The sequence below is a fragment of the Pyrus communis genome, chromosome 12 (assembly GCF_963583255.1).
Source record: "Pyrus communis chromosome 12, drPyrComm1.1, whole genome shotgun sequence".
NCBI lineage: Eukaryota > Viridiplantae > Streptophyta > Magnoliopsida > Rosales > Rosaceae > Pyrus > Pyrus communis.
In genome coordinates, this window is record NC_084814.1 from 2997614 (window position 1) to 3018530 (window position 20917).

Consider the following 20917-nt stretch of genomic DNA (forward strand, 5'->3'; position numbering starts at 1 on the left):
GAGCATGTGTGTGCAGGTCCAAAACGTCAAGTACTGCTGATGGATGTGTACTAAAATGGAGACCTTATTGAGCATCATTTTGATGACAATGAAGAGCCTAAGGTAACTGCTTGTGCAATTATGGAATGCCTACTCTAAAATCCATCAAAACAATGAAAGTCAGTGGGTTAGTACTTAATTGTCTTGCTATTTTTCTGATAGATTCAGGTAACTCAACATTATTTCATCGATATCTCACTGGTCAAACAACTAAAGCGTCATTTAGATACCACACACTCATTCACTGTGAAGATTGCAAATGGGGGATCCCTTACTAGTCCTGGATGTTTAGCTCAGGTTTCTATTCGCCTACAGAATTATGCCATTGTGCTTGATTTCTATGCTCTTCCTTTGGGTGGTTGTGATATTGTTTTGGGCATACAATGGTTAAGAATATTTGGACTAGTATTATGGGACTTTGACAAGATGATTATGCAGTTTGTAGTTGGCAACACTACTTTTTCCATATCAAGTCCTCAATCCCATGAACCTCAATCCATTTCTTCCTTACAAATGGATAAGTTGCTCAACTATGAACATTGCTTAGGGGATGCTTTATTTGTTTTGCAAGTTAGTGCAGACAACACAACCCCACCTGCTCATTCTCAATTGGATTCTTCCCAAGATAATGATCTGCAAGTTCTGTTAGCAAAGTATCAACCTATTTTCCAAAACCCATCTAGATTACCTCCATCTAGGTCTCATGATCACAGATTACCATTGTTAGAAAGTTGCAAACCGCCTAGTGCTCGCCCTTATAAATATGGTCCTTTTCAAAAAAAAATAGAAATAGAGAAATGTGTCAATGAGCTACTGGAATCAAGTTTCATCAGGCCGAGCCATAGTCATTTCTCCTCTCCAGTGCTATTAGTGAAGAAAAAGGAAGGTACTTGGAGGATATGCATGGACTATAGGGCATTTAATCTCCTCACAATCAAATATAAGTACCATATCCCATTGATTGATGAATTGTTAGATGACCTTTTTGGTGCAAAATATTTCTCAAAATTAGATCTCAGGTCCAGGTATCATCAAATTCGGATGCACCCCAATGACATTGCAAAAACTGCCTTTAGAACTCATGAGGGACATTATGAGTTCCTAGTTATGCCGTTTGGCTTAACAAATGCCCCTGCATCTTTCCAAAGCCTTATGAATGAGATATTTAGGCCTTATTTGAGGAAATTCATCTTAGTTTTCTTTGATAATATGTTGACATATAGTGTTTCCTGGGAGTTGCATTTGCAACATTTAAACATTGCTCTCAGTTTACTCCAAAGTCATCACTTGTTTGTGAAACTATCTAAGTGTGCTTTTGGCAAACAACAAATCGAATACTTAGGCCATATTGTTTCTCATACTGGAGTAGTTGCTGATCCTTCCAAACTGAAAGCCATTACAGATTGGCCTTTTCCTACTTCTGTGAAAGCTTTAAGAGGTTTTTTAGGCTTAACTGGTTATTATAGGAAGTTCATTCCTTAATTTGGAAGAATCAGTGGACCTTTGACTCAGCTCACTAAGAAGTATGGGTTTAAATGGAGTTTTGCAGCCACTAATGCATTTCAGGAACTGAAGAATGCAATGTTGTCTCCTCAAGTTTTGGCATTACCAGATTTTTCAAAACCATTTGTTATTGAAATTGATGATTCCGGCACTGGGATAGGGTCGTTTTGCAACAAGAAGGTCGACCTATTGCATTTACCAGTCAAGCTTTAAGACCAAAGAATTAAGCACTATCTACATATGAAAGGGAAATGCTAGCTGTGATTCATGTAGTTAAAAAGTCGCAGTCCTGTTTACTGGGAAACCACTTCACTATAAAGACAGATCATCATAGCCTCAAATATTTTATCCAAAATCGAGCTAATTCTCATTTCCAGCAAAAGTGGGTTTCCAAGTTACTTGGATTTGATTATGAAATCCAGTATAGAAAAGGCAGTGACAATAATGCAACCGATGCATTATCTAGAGTGTTCAATTCTCAGGTTAATTCAGCTATTGGTCCCAATACTAAACTTGTCATGGCTTCAAGCATAGTTGTGGATTTGGATCACAACAATAATTCTCCAATTACATTGGCATGCACAGACCTTGATAGTGAATTACTTGCCTTATCTTACCCTTATATGTCCTGGCTTGATGATCTGCGGTGACATATCGAAAAAGATGATTGGATTTTGAAGAAGTCTCAAGCAGTTTTACACACAACCTTAGATTCAACTCCATTAAATTTGCTCAAATATCAGTTTGATAATGGATTTTTGAAGCATACAAATAAGATTGTTATTAGTCCTACAAGTCCATGGAGAACAAAGGTATTTGAAGAACACCATTGTACACCATCAGTAGGCCATGAAGGCTTTCTCAAGACCTATAAAAGGATATCTAGATCTTTTTATTGGGAGGGTATAAAGAACAATATCAAAGAGATGATTGCTAGATGTGATATTTGCTAAAATAATTAAGTATGAGACACTTGCACTTGCTGGACTTATTAATCCATTACTAATCCCTCAAAGAATTTGGTCTGATATAGTTATGGATTTTATCACTGGACTTCCTCCCTGCAAGGGTAAATCAGTTATATTTGTCGTTGTTGACAGATTCTCAAGAGCTGCACATTTTTTACCCTTGTCCCATCCATATACAGCACATTTAATGGCCCAAGTCTTTATTGATCGGGTGTTTAAATTACATGGAATGCCTACTTCCATTATATCTGATAGGGACCCAATCTTCATCAGCTCATTTTGAAAGGAGTTTTTTAAACTTCAAAGGTCCAAGCTCTGTCTCAACTTAGGATTTCATCCTCAAACTGATGGATAAAATGAAGTTCTAAATAGATGTCTGAAAACATATTTGAGGTGTTTTTGTAGCTTGCAACCTAAGCAATGGTTGACATGGCTTCCTTAAGCAGAATGGAGCTACAACACCTCTTATCAATCTGCAGCCAAAATGATACCTTATGAAATGGTGTATGGACAATCTCCACCATAGGTTCCACTTTATGAACTTGGTACAACAAAAATTGATATGGTGGATCAGTGTTTGAAGGACATGACTAGAATTTTATCATTGTTAAAGACCAACTTAACAGCTGCTCAAGAAAGGATGACAACTCAAAAGTCGCTATCAGCAAAAGTCGCTAGCTTTGCACCCTTTCCATAAACTTCATCCTCGATTCTATGGTCCTTTTGAGGTTATTGCTCGAGTTGGGCATGTGGTGTATAAATTGAAGCTACCAAGTCATTCCAAGGTCCATCCAATTTTTCATGTTTCATGTCTCAAAAAGAAATTGGGAACTGCAGTCATTACTACTATTCCATTACCATCAGTTCAAGACGCTGGCTTAATGTAAGATAAACCAAAACCAGAAGCTATTTTGGACCGCAGGGTGATTACAACATGAGTGACTTCAATCATAGAAGTGTTGGTGCATTGGAAAAATCAACATGTTGCTGATGCATCTTGGGAAAACTTGGATACTCTTCAGTCGAAGATTCCTGACTTTCAGCCTTGATGACAAGGCTAATTTCCAAGGGGATGGTAATGTTAGGATTCTAATGGGATTACTAGTAAATAAGATGATTGTGATTATGCCAGATGACACCTTTTGAGCGATTGTGCTGTAATGCTTGTAATAAGGTTGTTAGTATAGATGTAATAGGATAAAAGTAGTTGGGAAAAGTTGCTATATAGTTGGTTTTGTAAGTAACAGAAAGGCACTTAAAAAATATTATCGGAATTCCTTTTGTCATTCTCTCTCTTCGAGTTCTCTCATGGCTTCTCTGAGTTAAGGTTGATCGAGGATCTATCAATTACCCAGTAATTTTCAAATGGGTCATAATATTTTAATTTTTTTCACATTATGTCATGAGTGCATTCGGGGAGGCTATCTCTTTGGACGTCTAATCGTCCATTTAATTGATCAGTTTTTGTCAATGTCGTGGAAATGTGACTTCTTAACCCATATAAACCATCTCCAATGTTATAGTGTCAAATGATAAACTTTAGCACCTTACAAGCTTAATTTTAGCAATGGGCTCGTGGAACTGAGTTTGTCTTAGCCTCGTGGAGCATCTTGAAGAGCTTCTCATATTGCTCTTGGAGGATCTTATTCCTGATCACTATTTTATTGTTCTGAGCTTCCAGCTCTTCGACTTTAGCTTAAAATTCAGCTTTCTTTATTTCCCTTCTTTGTTGCCTCACGCTAGGCATGGGGGCAGTGTCATTCTACGTGTTGTGGCTTCATTCGCTCCCCATGTTGAAGAGGGATACCTTATCGAATAACTGTACAAAATTTGGAAATCAGCTTGACGAAGCTAGTAAAAGTAGGAAAAAATGCCACTCCCACAAACGGCTTCAAATGTTGATGTGACTTTAGAACAACATAAATGTCAAGGTATGACCTTCGTAAGGTTGCTTTGGGCACCAAGTGTAGGTAATATGTAAAAAGATAGAGATTGGAAAACAAATACAAGATAAACGTGGTTTACCTTAAGTTGAGTTACGTCCAAGAGGGTATAGGAGTTCTCATTAATAATGTAAAGTTTACATGACACAAAATTTTAAGCATAATCATCATTAGTGAGTTCTAATAATGAGTTAAGTAGAATAATAGTATTAGGGACTAATTGTAGGAGAATGGTCTCCTTTTATAGTTGAGGAAAGTCGCTCACTTCGTACGCAATCGATGCTAGACTTTAAGAGATTTATCCTGATATTGACACGTGTTACGTTGTAATTGGCCTCTTAATTGAAGAGAAATTCTTGTGCTTTAGCAGGGATACCTCATCACGAATCCTTAAATGAATCTTTGAAGGTATAAAGTTGTTTGCTGTTTGGTAATTTCTGAATCGGTGAAATATAATGCAAACATGCGCAATTAGATATCAATTGTTTGATGTGATAAATTTTCTTGATATTTGGGGATGGTTAATACAGATATATGATGGGACTAATCACTACAATGACTTCCAACAACTTCAGGTGTTTAGATGTTGGTGGCTGTGTAAGTGTCGACATGACGCAGTTATCAATAACAACCTAATTCCCCCAGCTAGGGCAATCATATTGATGCAGAGTCAATGTGTAGCAATGGGAGTGTGCATTGAGAATTTTTTTGACATTGATTTCGGAATCGTACTGGCTCTATCTTGTGGGGATGTTATGTGGAAAACTGGAGTTGGATGCAACAGTCGAAGATATCATATTTTGATGTACTACACCTAGCAAAACAGTTGCTGCTTGTCGAGTTTACTTCTACTCTTCGTAGATAAAAGGGAGCGACTCACTTGATAGCTTCTTTTGTAATAAGAAACAGAGAAACCCATAGGGGTCATATTTTCCCAAATTGCAAGGGGTGTATTGAATTGAGAATTTGAGAGACTTTAATGAATTTATAAATCCATGGATTTTTATAGAGTTTAATTGAATTGTAGAAATTTCATATAAAATTTTAATTCAATTCCCTCGAAATCTCATTAGGAGAGGTGAGATTTATGGATGCTTAAAATACACTACGAAATCTCTCCAATTCCCTCTAATTCCTCAACTTTCTTAAATTCTTTAAAATCAATTTCTAATTGAATACACATGGAATGTTATAAACTTCTTTAAAATCCTAATTGAATACACCCGGATTTCTAAGGATTTTAATAAACTATCTTAAAATTCTAATTGACTACACCTTCAATTTCAGAGAATTACTTCAAATCCTGATTGAATATACCTAGATTCATTCAAAGAATTAAAATCCCTCAAAATCCCACATTATTGAATACCCCTAGATTCACTCTAGATGTAAACATTTCCTTTCGAATCGCCACTTAATATTACGCTCTAGTGTATTTCTCTTGTAAGTGAGAGGTCTTAGATTCGATTCTTGCTAAAAACGAATTTGAACCACTTTATTGGTAACCCATTTTGAAACTAAGCTCATTCCCTTCCACTTAATGTAGATAATATTGCTTGGACACATTTCCTTTCAAATCAAACAAAACTATGGTTTGACCCAAAAAAGAAGGAATTTTGTAGGGAGTTTTAACGAAAAGCTCGCGGTACTGTTTACTTTAACGAAAAACCACATTTTTACACTAAAAAGTTAAACCTGGTATTATTCACTTTACCCTTTATTTTGTCCTTATCATTAAAACTCAAAGTTTTCAAGTTTTTTTCATTAATTTTCCTAATTTTATAGTCAGTGTAAAACGAAGATTTTCTTTCACGGTTTTGTCGGAAAAAAGCTTGGGCCAGCTGCCGGCCCGTTTAGCATTATGTCCACAACTTACCCGTTCTGACGTGTAGCCAGTGTTATCTCCACGCGTCAAATGCTGATAGACAGCTGGGATATCCCCGCATCCACTGCATCCTGATATTAACAAAATCAACAGTGGGCCCAACCTTCTCTCTGTTTTCACCGTCAGATGTCTGAGACTCGAATCCAACGGTCGAAATCCCTTCAGACAATTACCAACAGCTATATAGAGCTAGCTGAAACGAAAGCAAATGCTGAAGCTGAAGGAATGCTCAACCAAGACGACGAAGACTCGTTTCAGCCCAATATCTCGGTCCGAACGGCGTCGTTTTTGGCATTTCATTACTAGCTTACATACACCATGGAGCTTCCGTGCATATCGTTCACCGTTCCTAATCCTCCGACGGTGCCGTTTTGCGGCAAACTCGGCCTCTGTTATTTCCCGGTGGCGAGAAAGCGGCGGACGGCTTTGTTGGACGGAGCTTCTAGGGTTTCGGTGAGGGCGGTGAGGGAGTCGACGGAGCAACGAGGCAGTGAAGGCATTGACGGCAGAGATGGAGAGAGCCGTGGGGGAGGCGGGTTCTCGAGCCCTGCCATGGAGGTCAGTACGTTCAATTCGAGCTTCGGCGAAGCTGAGTTTCCCGTTTGGGAAAAGATTGGGGCTGTTGTTAGACTTAGCTATGGAATAGGTGAGTAAGCTCTGCTATAATTGGCATAATAAACCACTAATTACCGTTGACTTGAGGCCTCATAACCGTTTCGTTTTCAGTTTCTAGTTTTTCAGAACGAATTGATTATCAAACGACCCCTTTCGTAGTTAGCGTTAATACTACGAATCCTTAACTTTTCAATTAACACTTGAAAGATTTATTTATTTTTACTCTGTTTTGGGGTACTATGGTATGATCAATAGAGAAAATGGACTAGTTATATGTAGTTTTTTGTGATGATTGTTTTGTGCTAAGGTATATATGGAGCAATGGCTGTATTAGGAAGATTTATATGTTCCGTGACGGGGATCGATAGCATGGGAGGTTTCCAAGTATCTTTAGATGCAATTGTACAAGGGCTTGGATATGCAGCTCCACCAATTATGGCCCTTCTTTTCATACTGGATGTAAGTTGTTTTGAAATTTATTTGTTTTGAAATTTTGAGCAATTCTATGGTTAGAAGTTTTTGTTATTAATATTTTGATTTGAACGACATGGTAATGGGGTGTAGTGTAAGGAGATTTGACTGTGTGTATTATTCGCCTCATTATGATATAAGTTGGGTATATACGGAGTTTAAATTACGGTGAAAGGAGGACCGGAAAAAGAAGGGGATCATAGATTACGTTGTGGGTAGTTCATAATGTCTGCGACTAAGTTGCTACTACGTGCAATCTAAATTAGTTGGCTAGTCTAGATATTGGGTGCACCATTAGAACTAGAGCTGGAAAATGCATGTCTGGATGTAAGAAGAGTGTGTATGGGTTGTGAAGTACCATCTGCAACTGAATGTACATAGGTAGACTAGTGATGATTCACCCAGGAGAACGGTTTGACCACTGAAATGATCACACTTTCTATCAACACTGGGACGAGTAAGTAAGATTAGCACTGTGCCCACCAAACATATCATGCTGGCTTTGGAATCACAAGCACCACCATGAGCACCACTGTGACCCCTGCAACTAGAGATCAAGGGGGCACGACTCTGGGAGTGACAAAAGGACCTTGTCCCAAGCATCATGTTGATGAGTTAACAGGAGGTAGAAAGTCCAAGAATTTGATTTAAATCCCCAAATATAGAGTTGTTAAAGAGAAAACGCAGACGGATAGGAAACGGATATGAGGAACAGTATTTTTCATTGACAACCGAGTGTAGTGCATGAATTTAGTAATTCACTTGAGCTCCATTTTGGTCTGCCTTCTTCTAACTTAATTGTGACTAACCTATGTGAAAATGGTTATAGGATGAAGTTGTGAAGGTATCTCCTCATGCTCGTGCTATTCGAGATGTAGAGGATGAAGAGCTTCGAAGCTTCTTTTACGGAATGTCACCTTTGCAGGTATAACATCGTAATTTTTATTATTGTAAAGCACTTTATGGTTTCCAGCTTGGACAAAGCAATAAACAAGTTCTCTGTTTGTTATTTCAATGCACAGTTTATACTAATTGTTGCTGCAAGCTCTGTGGGTGAGGAGCTTTTCTACAGGGCTGCTGTTCAGGTGTGCTATTATGAATAATTTAGCCTTTAATTTATGCTAAAAGATATAAATCAATTTGTTTAATGTTTATTGTTGTTGCACAAATTGTAAGCTTCACGATTTGTCAACATTAGCTGAAGAATTGATGTTCTGTAGGAGCAATAAATCATTATGACATTTTCCCTTATCATTTGTGACTTTTAGGGATCATTGGCCGATATATTTCTAAGGGGCACAGATCTGTTGACAGATGCTCGAGGAATGGCGTCTCTGGTATTGCAGTTTTTTCTGACATTTCTTTCCTGTTACCAGTATAGAAAAGAACTTGTTCTGATGACTGTATTCGCTTTATATGTAGACTGGAGTTCTGCCCCCATTTGTCCCTTTTGCTCAGGCATTTGCAGCGGTGATTACAGCTGCGCTCACAGGTTCTCTGTACTATGTGGCAGCTTCTCCAAAAGGTTGATTCTCTCAAAGACCATTTTATGTAACTCATGTGAATTTTGACTTGGTGCAAATTTAATGATCAGTTGTTAATCGTTCTTGCAGATCCTGCTTATGTAGTTGCACCAGTTTTACAATCTCGCTCTGGTCGTGAAGACATGAAAAAGCTTTTTGCAGGTTTGACCTCTTAACCTCAGCATGGGTTTTTCAGTGCATCCGTGCTGTAGTTATAAGTATGGGCTAAACCAATGGTAACTGGTCATTACTTTTAGGCGACAAGGGTTAAGACTTGAGAGCTTCCAGTATTTTGCTAGGCTTGGTACATTATTCGGTTTTCTCATGACAAGTATAACATCCTAGCAACCTAGTATTTGTTTCCACTGACGGGTTGTAAGTTATCATAGTCGTTAACCTTAGTCCAAGTCCTCTGATGGTCAAGTTTCACACGATAAGCTAGTTTTGTTTGTAGTACCAAATTAGATGGCTAGCACTTTCAACGGATGACTAGTAGTTGCAACTAACCATGAAATTTTATACAGCAAATTCATGCTTGAATTTCAACGTAATATATATCGAAATGGTTACAATTTCTTGAAAACCAAAGCCCCTAGAAAACTCTCTTTCAAGATGGTTATATTTGCTTTGGTTGCCATGAAGAAAACAAAATGATAAGTTTCTAAATCTTGGAACAGTATATGAAAATCTGAATCACCGTTTGTTTCTGGTGAACGTTCTGCAGCTTGGTATCAGAGGAGACAAATGAAGAAGATTTACTCTCCCCTGCTTGAAGGACTTCTTGCCCTATATCTTGGTTTTGAGTGGATCCAGGTAATTGGGTTTCTTGGTTACGAATTTGTTGTTCACCATCTACCTACTAATACCATACACTCAAGTGGATGAAACTCAATAATCAAATTTCTTCACGTTTTTGTGAAAATTTGGCAGACGAACAATATTCTTACGCCTATGATCACGCACGGCATATACTCCGCTGTGATATTGGGTCATGGCCTTTGGAAGATACACGATCATCGGAAAAGACTACGCCAGAGGATCCAGCAGCTTAAAGTAGAAGGAAAGAAGTAGAATAAGTTGTGGAGCTTTACTAGTCTGGGGATAAAATTTGTAAATTACAGAGCAGATTCTTTGCAGATATTCCCAAATAATGTATACGTATATAAAGTCGAAAACGGAACTATGTACATATTGTATCCGTGCAATTTTAGTTTCTTGAAGGCCATGTTTCACTGTTGAAGGTCTTGGCTTTAAACTTCTGGTGGACGGATTGATTCTAATCAATTAAGACGTGAACATAGGACCCCTGGAGAAGAAATATGTAGGGAGTGCTAATGCGAAAACTAACTGCTATGTTAACGGGTTAACCGTGTCACCCGTTAACATAACATTATTTTTAATTGTTTTCGAACTCTTTTAGAGGGATTAGATTAACTCGTTTCAGCCATTATGTCCGCTTCAGCTTCAAGTGTTAGAGCGTGATCGACGGAGATGATGAAAGGGGTGAAATGATTAGAAGAGTAATAATCACAACGAATTTATAACAATAAAATTATTCCGATACAAAATTCTTCACGCTTGTAAAGGTGTTTGCATGTATCTAATCCTGTAGTTGATTAATTTACAGCTTAATCGAATCATGATTAATATTGTTTCATGAAGATATCGGCACTTCAAAATAGTCAATCTGCACTCCACCCTTGAAGAAATCTAGAAGTGAAGAGGAGCGAAGAATGACATTTTAGGAGTGACGAGAACAACTCCCATATTCTATTATTGAACCACCAGACCCATGGAGATTCACACTCGTACGATGGGTGCCCTACTACGAAGTCACTAGCTTTCTCTTCATTCATTTCCTTTCAACTACCAATGGTGCGTGAACGTTAAGTTGTTAAAATCTTTGTTTTTCAGTGCTGCTGGCAATCTCTAGGGTTTGGCCCGAAGGCTCTTCTAGATCTGATGATGATACATTTTAAGGTGTACACCTTCCGGTGATGACCCAACTCTTACCCTTAGCTACTAAGAAAGAACCGAATGTTGAAGACAGAAGATGGATTAGTCGGAAAGAAAACTTATCCCTTCTAAATCTACGTAATCATACGGGTGAAAGATTGTTTTACGCAGTAATGAGAACCAAAGTGTATAGCGGTATTCTATTCTCTAATCTCCAATCCTCGTGCAGGAAAGAAAAAAAAACCGTCATCACATAGCACATTAGCGCACAAATTAGCATCGACAAATGGTAACGAAATGCACTCAACTCAGTGCAGAACATATGCCCTTACCAGAAGCAAAGATTATACCAACACTTTGCTTTCTTTATTGGAATATATACTTGTCTCCATGATTAGCTAGGTACCATTTGCAACTTCTCATTATTTATCAACTTTCTAAGTTTCTTTCTTACCCACTTTTGCTCCCGATTCTCTCGTCTAGTTGAGACACCAGAGATTGCAACTTCTTGTTCTTATTCTTCAAATTTGCTTTCGTTTCTTCGCAGATTGTCAGTCTTCTAGTTGAGCGATCACGCTGATAAACACCTGGTAGCCTTGGCTCATGTCCGTAAAAAGGCAGTACTCGTTCCTGGCATGGTATGTTGCCATCAAGCCTGCGCATGCATAACAGCAATGAATCAGATCATCGTCTCAGATATAATAACCTACCAACTCCCAGGAAGAACCAAATAGTATCGTACCATAGCCAGCAGTTTGAACATCGAATCCTTCATCCTAGCACACAACAAATTGATATAATTAAGAGAATGAGTACTCAAGCAAAAATAGAAGAGAAAACGCAAAAAAAGATTATTGTACCTGTAATTCTCGAATGAGAGGTAAACTTCCAGTAATTGAGTACGGTTTTACATGACCAACAACCTCTTCAGTAGCTTTACACAATACATGGAATCCAAGGGAGTTCAGATCACAAGCAACTCCAGACGTGGCCTCGTTGAAACTTAATGTAAGACTGCAGAGAAAGAAAAATGTAAACTTTCTTTCTTCTTTTAATAATTAACATGCCCAAAAATATTTGTTTTTCCTTTTGTTTTCTTTTGCTTCGCCTTTGTTGTTCATTTGTTTATCCAAGAAATAGACATATCTGATGCTAACTACTTGTAATGCAAAGCAAACAAACAATCATCTAAGAGATGTTGCCGGTGTGTGTCTGTGAGAGAGAGAGAGCACCTTCCCCTTAAGTTTTCATCTGGTAGGACATACTTTGAAACTGGACCTCGTGACTCTACCTTTCCTATGTTTTCGTTAATATCATCCACGTATTCTTGAAGCTTTCCCGTAACATCCTGAACGCTGTAACAGGTTAATAGTGTTTGTCAGTTAAAAATGGAGAATGAAGCAGAGATAAAATCTTTACATCAAACCAGTAGGACCGGGAAATTCACGAAAGAAATTCAGTTGCTTACTTGTAGAAGGGAGTTAACCTGCAAACAACAAAAATGAATAAGAAAATTTCTAGAAAAGAAAAAGATTAAAGAAAAAGCCTTGTCAAGATACCCTTCTCCTTGGTTAAACCAAGAAAAGAAAAGTGCTATCACTACATCATTGAGAAGATTATAAACCTGACATCTCCTGAAATTGTGCATTCAGCCGGAATTTGATTTATTCCACCACCTGGATCTGCAACAAAAAGAAAAGACAAAAGAAATGAGATCAATGTATGTAGAATTCTTCAACACAAGCTTGAAGAAACGTACAAGTCCATTGAGTTGGCTTCATGGTTGACGGTGTTGCAAATCCGTAGGCCTCTTCCTTGGGATGTGGAGGAAAATCTCTATAGAACCGCAACTGGATCTCTTTCAGTGCTTCCATAGCTAGCTCCAAAGGATTTATAGTCTGCGGACATTCAGCATTAGCCACAGAAGATAAATAAGTAGGAACACAAAAAACCTTCCTAGTCACTTGAAGCTTAAAATGGCCCATAAGGCACAGTGGCATACCTTGTGTGGTAAACCACTATGAAAAAGCTTCCCAGTCACATGAAGCTTCCAAGGTATCATACCACCAGTACCGATGCAAGGTTGTTTATCTGCCGTGTCAATCCAAAACCTGAGTTGGAACCACAAAAGTCACAAACATGAATCAGCGAGACTCTTCTTTGTTGTCATGTTTTACAAGAAATGAAAGTTACTTACAGAGGACCATCCTTTAGCTTACTGAGTAGCCCATCCTTCACGAGCGCATCCACACCAACTCCTGAAATGGAAGAATTCTCTTCATTTGCTATAAAGACTGCAACCACAGTTGACTGTAATTTTGGCTTTGTCTCAGCCAGCCTTCTCATGAGCTCAGTTACAAGTGCAACATGACCCAAGCAATCAGTGGTTCCACGGCCACAAAGTTTATCTCCTTCGATGCTCAATGAGAATGGATCAAATTCCTGCAAATACAAGAATCAAATTTGATGCACAATGAATCATCACTAACCTACCAAAATTGAGAAAAGGAAAGAACGACAATTATCGCATTTTAACTACAGCCCAATGGTGATCCACTATTCTTTACACAACACAAATGAAAAACTCAAACTCAAACTCCTGTAATGAAAGACTAAACTTGCATCTGAAACTCTATTTTCCAAACGTAAGATGTGAAGCGTAATAAATTAATTGGCCACAGTTTATGCTTGTCTTGAACTAAAGCTTATTGCCAAATGATGTAAACTGAAGGATAAAGCAAAGCATATGCAATTGGGAAAATCCAAATGAGGAAACATACGTAAATTAAAATGAATAAATGCACAGCAGTTCCTGTCCAACAAAAAAAGAATCGAAACTCGGCAAATATTGATTGGAATTAAGCTAACACTAAACAGATAATCCTCCACACAACTAACACAATTGCTAATCACTCGAAAGCCGATACAAGTAGCAGTTAAACGGAAGCTCCATTCAATTCAAACAAACGCCATAACAGGAAATGCTACAAGAATCAACATACAAAGATAATCGACCAAAAAAAAAAAAAAATGCGAAGTTGATATAGATATAAGTAGGGGTGCTGGTGAATGGCAGCCATGGCTGCTCGGCATAGCGTAGAAAAGAAAGGAACATACCCAGTCTTCGGGATTAGCAGTGACGACGTCCATGTGACAGCCAACAAAGGACAAGATCTTCCCAGGAACAGTTCCTGGGTACTCCACAATAACGTTGCCTCTGCTGGGGAAGTAGGTCACGTGGTTGATCACCAAGGGACCACCGCCTGTGGTGGTGCTAAGGGGCAGCAGGGAATCGAGCACGTGCTTGACGGCTCGGTCCTCTTGAGGGATGAGGTCAGGTGGGTTGTTCTGGAGGTACTTGGACTCCCCAATGAGCTTGGACAGAAGGGATATGAAGGACTCCTTGTCCAGATCGCCTACTATTTCCTTCAAGTCGGTGGAGGAGGAAGCCATGGCTGTGGGTTTTGGCTTTTGTGATCGTGGTGGCCAAGTATAAAAGAGAGAAAGAGAGTAGAGTGTGGCTCACGGCTTTAGAGCATCCAAGGAGTGCTTTGCTAACGTATGAGAGAGAGAGAGAGAGAGAGAGAGAGAGTGTAGAGTGTGGCTGCCTGCTCTAGAGCATCTCCTAAGAAGTGCTTTGCTAACTCTGGCATTTTTAAAATTTGTCACTCAAACCCACTCTTCAAATTTTATCTAACTTTAAAATAGTAGTATTCAACTCCGATACAATTTTTATAAATCAAAAACAAGTTTTAAGTTCCAAACTTCAATTCCTGTTTGGTAGGCCCTAAAAATAACTTAAAAACAAAGCCTCTTGCATTAAAAAAAAAAAAAAAAAAACAAAAAAAAACAAAAAAACAAAAAAACAAAAAAACAAAAAAAAAAAAAACAAAAGGAAGAAGATTCAAATTTGGGTGCGACGGGACAGACACACTACTGTTTATGACTAATCTAACCCACATCTTCCTATAAATTATTTGATTGGATTCTAATAGAATCTCCAAAATGGGAATACAGTTTACCCACAAAGGCAAAAAGGGAAAAAAAAAAATACTGCCACTGTAACTGACATGAGATGAATAAAGTGAAATGAAGATCCTAAGTTCCAATCTTCATGCAGGAAAGAACAAAAACGCACTCAACTCAGTGCAGAACATATACCCTTAACAGATCAAAGATTATACCAACATTTTGCTTTCTCTATTGGAATAAATACTTGTCTCCATGATTAGCAACGTACCATTGCAATTTCTCATTATTTTCAACCTTCTAAGTTTCTTTCTTACCCACTTTTGCCCCCCGATTCTCTCGTCTAGTTGAGACACCAGAGATTGCAACTTCTTGTTATTCTCATTCTTCAAATTTGCTTTTGTTTCTTTGCAGATTCTGAGTCTTCTAGTTGAGAGATCATGCTGATAAACACCTGGTAGCCTTGCCTCATATCCGTAAAAAGGCAGTACTCATTCTTGGCATGGTATGTTGCCATCAAGCCTGCACATGCATAAATAACAGCAGTGAATCAGATCATCGACTCGGATATAATAACCTATCAACTCCTCAGGAAGAACCAAATAGTATCGTACCGTAGCCAGCGGTTTGAACATCAAATCCTTCATCCTAGAACACAACAAATTGATATAATTAAGAGAGAGTACTAGAGAGAAAGTAGAAGAGAAAAAGTAAAAATGGGCGAGGAACAAAGAAAACAATAAGTAAAGAACAATTATTGTACCTGTAGTTCTCGAATGAGAGGTAAACTTCCAGTAATTGAGTATGGTTTTACATGACCAACAACCTCTTCAGTAGCTTTACACAATACATGAAATCCACGGGAGTTGAGATCACAAGCAACTCCAGACTTTGCCTCATCAAAACTTAAAAGTAAGGCTGCAGACAAAAAAAGATGTAAAATTTCTTTCTTCTTTTAATAATTAACTAGCACATGGGCAGACACAAAGTGTGTGAGAAATTTTTTTTTTTTTGGTTTTTGAAATAGAAGGAGAGAGGAAGGGAGTGATAGAGAATGTGGGAGTGGGAAGTTCTTTTTTTTTTTTTTTTTTTTTCAATTTTTATAATTAGAGATATATTAGGATTACATGTAGGTGAGGAACAAAACTAAGAATGCTAGCATGAAGTAATTACATGTTATTAAATGAATATCTTATCACAATACATTTTTTTGGTCTGAATATCTTATGACAATTGTTTATGACGTGTGTGTGTGTGTGTGTGTGTGTGTGAGAGAGAGAGAGAGAGAGAGAGAGAGAGAGAGAGAGCACCTTCCCCTTAAGTTTTCATCTGGTAGGACATGCTTTGAAACTGGACCACGTGACTCTACCTTTCCTATGTTTTCGTTAATATCATCCACATATTCTTGAAGCTTTTCCATAACATCCTTAACGCTGTAACAGGTTAAAAGTGTTTGCAAGTTAAAAATGGAGAATGGAGCAGAGATAAAATCGTTGCATCAAACTTATAGGACATGGAAAATCATGAAAGAAAGCCAGTTGCTTACTTGTAGAAGGGAGTTAACCTGCAAACAACAAAAATGAATAAGAAAAATCCTAGAAAAGAAAAGGATTAAAGAAAAAGCCTTGTTGACATACCCTTCTCCTTGGTTAAACCAAGAAAAGAAAAGTGCTCTCACTACCCCCCACAAAAGTCTCAAATAACCGTGATTGAGAAGATTATAAACCTGACATCTCCTGAAATTGTGCATTCAGCTGGAATTTGGTTTATTCCACCACCCGGATCTGCAACAAAAATAAAGGAAAAAAAATGAGGTAAATGTATGTAGAATTCTTCAACACAAGCTTGAAGAAACGTACAAGTCCATTGAGTTGGCTTCATGGTTGATGGTGTTGCAAATCCATAGGCCTCTTCCTTGGGGTATGGAGGAAAATCTCTATAGAACCGCAACTGGATTTCTTTCAGTGCTTCCATAGCTAGCTGCAAGGGGTTTATAGCCTGCAGATATTCAGCATCAGCCACAGAAGATAAATAATTACAAACAGGGAAAAAGCTTCCCAGTCACATGAAGCTTAAAATGGCCCATAAGACACAGTGACATACCTTGTGTGCTAAACCACTATGAAAAAGCTTCCCAGTCACATGAAGCTTCCAAGGTATCATTCCACCAGTACCGATGCAAGGTTGTTTATCTGCCGTGTCAATCCAAAACCTGAGTTGAACCACAAAAGTCGCAAACATTAATCAGTGTGACACTTCTTGGTTGTCCTGTTTTACAAGAAATGAAAATTACTTACAGAGGACCATCCTTTAGCTTACTGAGTAGCCCATCCTTCACGAGCGCATCCACACCAACTCCTGAAATGGAAGAATTCTCTTCATTTGCTATAAAGACTGCGACCACAGTTGACTTTAATTTTGGCTTTATCTCAGCCAGCCTTCTCATGAGCTCAGTTACAAGTGCAACATGACCCAAGCAATCAGTGGTTCCACGGCCACGAAGTTTATCTCCTTCGATGCTCAATGAGAATGGATCAAATTCCTGCATACACAAGAATCAAATTTGATGCACAATGAATCATCACTAACCTACCAAAATTGAGAAAAGGAAAGAACAATCGTTATTGCATTTTAACTACTGCCCAATGTGATCCATTATTCTGTACACAGCACCAATGAAAAACTCAAACGCCTGTAATGAAGGACTAAACACCAATGAAAAACTTAAACTCCTGTAATGAAACTCTATTTTCAAAACGTAAGATGTGAAGTGTAATAAAATTTAATTGGCTGCAGTTGAGATTTTATGCTTGTCGTGAACAAAAGCTTATTGCCAAAATGATGTAAACTGTAGGATCTTAAAGAAACACAACAACAGCAAAGCCTTATCCCACCAAGTGGGGTCGGCTGTATGAATCCAAGAACGCCACTGCGCTTGATTTTGCGCCAAGTCTTCCGTTAGTGGTTAAAATCAATTTCAGATGCATCATGCTGAAATGGTAATATATTAACAGCTGATTCCAGTTAAGCTCATAACTAGACAAGGAGTTGGCAAGATAAGAAGCAAGGACAAGCTAGCAGAAAACATACCATACTTACTAATATATAGACAAAGGAAACCATACACAGGCAAAAAATAAAAACTTCTGAATTTAATGTAGGCCAAAAAAGAACAATGAGATTCATAAGAAATGAAAGTATTTCTTAGTTCAAAAGCAACAGGTTTTGTCAAAAATAAACCCAAAAAACTATCAATGGGTTTGTAGAAATTTCAAATCAGTAAAGTTCAACAGGAATTGGATTATTGATGAATCAATTTTGAACAACATAAATCTAAAGGCAGCAAATTACAAAATTATAGTATCCAACTTCTCATCACATAAGGATGAAAACCCCAGAACAAAAGATTTATGCAGGGTAAATTTGTCAACTGAACAAACTTGTTCGGGTTTCAAATTTATTGGATTTAATTTAATTCACCAGAATCATGATTGGGATTTTGACTGCATTATTAATAGGAAAGAAGATTTCAGTAGTAAAAACATTTGGATTAGGCTAAACATGAGTAATCCGAAAACCAAGAAAACTGCATTTCTTCAATCACAAAAATGGGGAAATCGAAAGATATAAGCTTTGGGGTAAATCCAAGACATGATCTGTATAAATATCTAAAAGGCATATTGGATTAAGCTTTAACATGAGTAATCATAGAACCAGGAAAACTGCACTTCTTCAGTCACAAGGGATAAAGCAAAACATATGTATTTGGGAGAATCCAATTAGGAAACATACGTAAATTGAAATGAATAAACGCAGAGCAGTTCCTATTCAACAAAAAAAAAAAAAAAAAAAAGAATCGAAACTCAGCAAATATTGATTGGAATTAAGCTAACACAACAACAATCCTCCAAACAACTAACACAATAGCTAATCACTCGAATCAATTCCAACAAGCCCCATAACTGAAAATGCTAAACGAATCGACATACGAAGATAATCGACTGAAAAAGACAACATTGAGTTAAATAACTTGTAATGTATTGAACATAAAACTGCCACACTCTAACATTCTACACTATAGACAGGATACAGTCCAATCCAATCCAGTCCAATCCCAGATAGCAAATACAGACCAAACTAAGGCCAAAAATAGAATTAAAGAAAGGAACAAACCCAGTCTTTTGGATTAGCAGTGACCACGTCCATGTGACAGCCAACAAAGGACAACATCTTCCCAGGAACAGTTCCTGGGTACTCCACAATGACGTTGCCTCTGCCGGGGAAGTAGGTCACGTGGTTGATAACCAAGGGACCACCGCCTGTGGTGGTGCTGAGGGGCAGCAGGGAATCGAGCACGCGCTTGACGGCTCGGTCCTCTTGAGGGATCAGGTCAGGTGGGTTGTTCTGGAGGTACTTGGACTCCCCAATAAGCTTGGACAGAAGGGACATGAAGGACTCCTTGTCCAGGTCGCCTACTATTTTCTTCACGTCGGTGGAGGAGGAAGCCATGGCTGCCTGCGAAATCAGAATATTTCTTTCCCTGTTGGTTTTGGCTTTCGCGTCGATCGTGGTGGCCAAGTATATTAATGAATTTATATATTAATTACAAAATTTTAAAATAATTCTAGCTTAAGAAGGTAGTGGAATTATCTAGATATCTCTAGCATGATGTTTCCATGCTTCTCCAAGGTTCCATCCATGCCTATAAAAGGAGAAGGCATCCACACCATTTGTAATAACCAAGAGAGCAAGTAGTAAGAAGTGAGAGTGTCAAGTAAGAAGTAAGAAGAAGCAACAAAGCTTCTAAGAGTGTTTGAGTGTTTCCTCTTGTACTAAGTTTGTGAGTGAATAAAAATCTTGTGTAATACTTTGAGATTCTTTCTTTCTCTTGCCTATCAATTCCGCTGCGTTACATTTTTCTTTGTAAGATAAACATCTCCAGAGTAGTGAAGCATTTTTAAACCCCAACATTGGCTTCATACCTAAACGCAGCTAGGTTGAACATGAAAAGCTGAATCAATGAGTGAAGAGTAGCATGTTGTTGCATGCACATGGGATTTGCACAAAATCTCTGTGAGGATTTTTGTCATTGCAATGTTAAGAAGTGTCACTATTAGTAACAGTCAATTGTCTAGAAGAAGGGGCAAAAGAGACAGCTTTCTCCATGCAGATTAGGATAAGAGAGATGAAATGATTAGACTGATTGGTGACTGGGAATCCGTGCCCATGCACTGACCACGACTAAACCTCAAACCTACTTCCCACACGCATTGCTTTTGACAACCCCATAGACCTGCCCTCTCTCCCTTTTAATCTAACTTTTAATTGTCCGAATCTTGATCGATATATCTGCCTCAATTCCCTCAGGTTGAAAAGTTAAAAGTAAATAAAGAAAACAATTAATTGGAATTTTCTTTTATTTTGGAAATGTTTCTTTCTCTGCGGCGGGGCGAGCCACTGATTAACCAGTAAACAGTGGACACTGAATTCATGATTATTAGAGATATCTCAGCATCTATGCTTGTATTTATATAGCATGCATCCAGAGGAAAGGGAGCAGTTGAAAGAGGGGACCAAGCAGTGTGTATAGATGAAGCCAAGAAATTAGAAATGATGAAGTATGTGCTCTCTTAGCTGGCTCTTTTGTCTAGCTGGGGATATTGGCAGGGGCCGGAAGAGGGTTAAGGCGGGATTTTGTATATGGTTGTAACTCCACCTTCGTTGTTTTCAAAATTTACCTAGATTTCCCATGATTAAAATTTTAATAATCTTTGGACACCCAACATTATTTTCCTTATTTCCATAACTAACCTTAAAAATTCATATTTTCTAAATTCAAACCTAATTAAAAACATGAAGAACAACGAAAAGATAATGGAGGAGGCTACCATACAGCCGACCCTATCCTCCACTGCAAATACCACCATTTGATCTTCAATTTCCTTTCTTTAGCCATCAAGAATTAAGTATGCGTCGGCTATAAGGGGACGTCGAAGACTTTGGAAAACCACAAATTGAAGGCCGTCGACTTTGAATCTAAATCCC

General features: G+C 38.1%; 3 protein-coding genes across 4 annotated transcripts; 1 reads left to right on the top strand and 2 right to left on the bottom strand.

Moving 5' to 3' along the window:
- Window positions 1-6557: 6557 nt before the first annotated feature.
- Window positions 6558-10180, top strand: LOC137710283 (uncharacterized). The gene is made up of 9 exons (XM_068449214.1): window positions 6558-6984; window positions 7261-7412; window positions 8254-8349; window positions 8447-8509; window positions 8693-8761; window positions 8847-8949; window positions 9038-9109; window positions 9672-9760; window positions 9878-10180. Exons 1-9 carry the CDS (start codon window positions 6657-6659, stop codon window positions 10016-10018), a joined length of 1113 nt encoding a protein of 370 aa, XP_068305315.1. The 5' UTR covers window positions 6558-6656; the 3' UTR covers window positions 10019-10180.
- A 122-nt stretch (window positions 10181-10302) lies between these two features.
- LOC137710282 (acetylornithine deacetylase-like) lies at window positions 10303-14481 on the bottom strand. Its single transcript, XM_068449213.1, has 10 exons — window positions 14021-14481; window positions 13101-13345; window positions 12906-13014; window positions 12663-12801; window positions 12528-12585; window positions 12372-12389; window positions 12136-12258; window positions 11764-11917; window positions 11646-11679; window positions 10303-11558 (listed from the first exon to the last, which is right to left on the bottom strand). Exons 1-10 carry the CDS (start codon window positions 14354-14356, stop codon window positions 11455-11457), a joined length of 1320 nt encoding a protein of 439 aa, XP_068305314.1. The 5' UTR covers window positions 14357-14481; the 3' UTR covers window positions 10303-11454.
- Window positions 14482-14823: 342 nt separating this feature from the next.
- LOC137710284 (acetylornithine deacetylase-like) lies at window positions 14824-19543 on the bottom strand. 2 transcript variants are annotated; one of them, XM_068449216.1, is made up of 10 exons: window positions 19046-19543; window positions 17170-17414; window positions 16976-17084; window positions 16732-16870; window positions 16599-16656; window positions 16419-16436; window positions 16181-16305; window positions 15636-15790; window positions 15487-15520; window positions 14824-15394 (listed from the first exon to the last, which is right to left on the bottom strand). In XM_068449216.1, exons 1-10 carry the CDS (start codon window positions 19379-19381, stop codon window positions 15261-15263), a joined length of 1353 nt encoding a protein of 450 aa, XP_068305317.1. In that variant the 5' UTR covers window positions 19382-19543; the 3' UTR covers window positions 14824-15260. The 2 variants fall into 2 exon arrangements, with proteins under 2 accessions (XP_068305317.1, XP_068305316.1); XM_068449215.1 differs by having other exon boundaries at window positions 16976-17097; window positions 17168-17414.
- Between the last annotated feature and the right edge of the window lie 1374 nt (window positions 19544-20917).

Bases quoted from the DNA above. Each gene is read 5' to 3' on its own strand.
- LOC137710282 (XM_068449213.1), bottom strand. From the start codon at position 14,356: ATGGCTTCCTCCTCCACCGACTTGAAGGAAATAGTAGGCGATCTGGAC. The intron at 12,802-12,905 runs GTATGCCACTGT...GAATGTCCGCAG, and splicing joins ATAGTGGTTTACCACACAAG to ACTATAAATCCTTTGGAGCT. The intron at 11,918-12,135 runs GTGCTCTCTCTC...CTTTCTCTGCAG, and splicing joins GATGAAAACTTAAGGGGAAG to TCTTACATTAAGTTTCAACG.
- LOC137710284 (XM_068449215.1), bottom strand. From the start codon at position 19,381: ATGGCTTCCTCCTCCACCGACGTGAAGAAAATAGTAGGCGACCTGGAC. The intron at 17,098-17,167 runs AAGTAATTTTCA...TTGCGACTTTTG, and splicing joins GCTAAAGGATGGTCCTCTGT to TGGTTCAACTCAGGTTTTGG. The intron at 15,521-15,635 runs GTACAATAATTG...GTTGTGTTCTAG, and splicing joins CTCTCATTCGAGAACTACAG to GATGAAGGATTTGATGTTCA.
- LOC137710283 (XM_068449214.1), top strand. From the start codon at position 6,657: ATGGAGCTTCCGTGCATATCGTTCACCGTTCCTAATCCTCCGACGGTG. The intron at 7,413-8,253 runs GTAAGTTGTTTT...AAATGGTTATAG, and splicing joins CCCTTCTTTTCATACTGGAT to GATGAAGTTGTGAAGGTATC. The intron at 9,761-9,877 runs GTAATTGGGTTT...AAAATTTGGCAG, and splicing joins TTGGTTTTGAGTGGATCCAG to ACGAACAATATTCTTACGCC.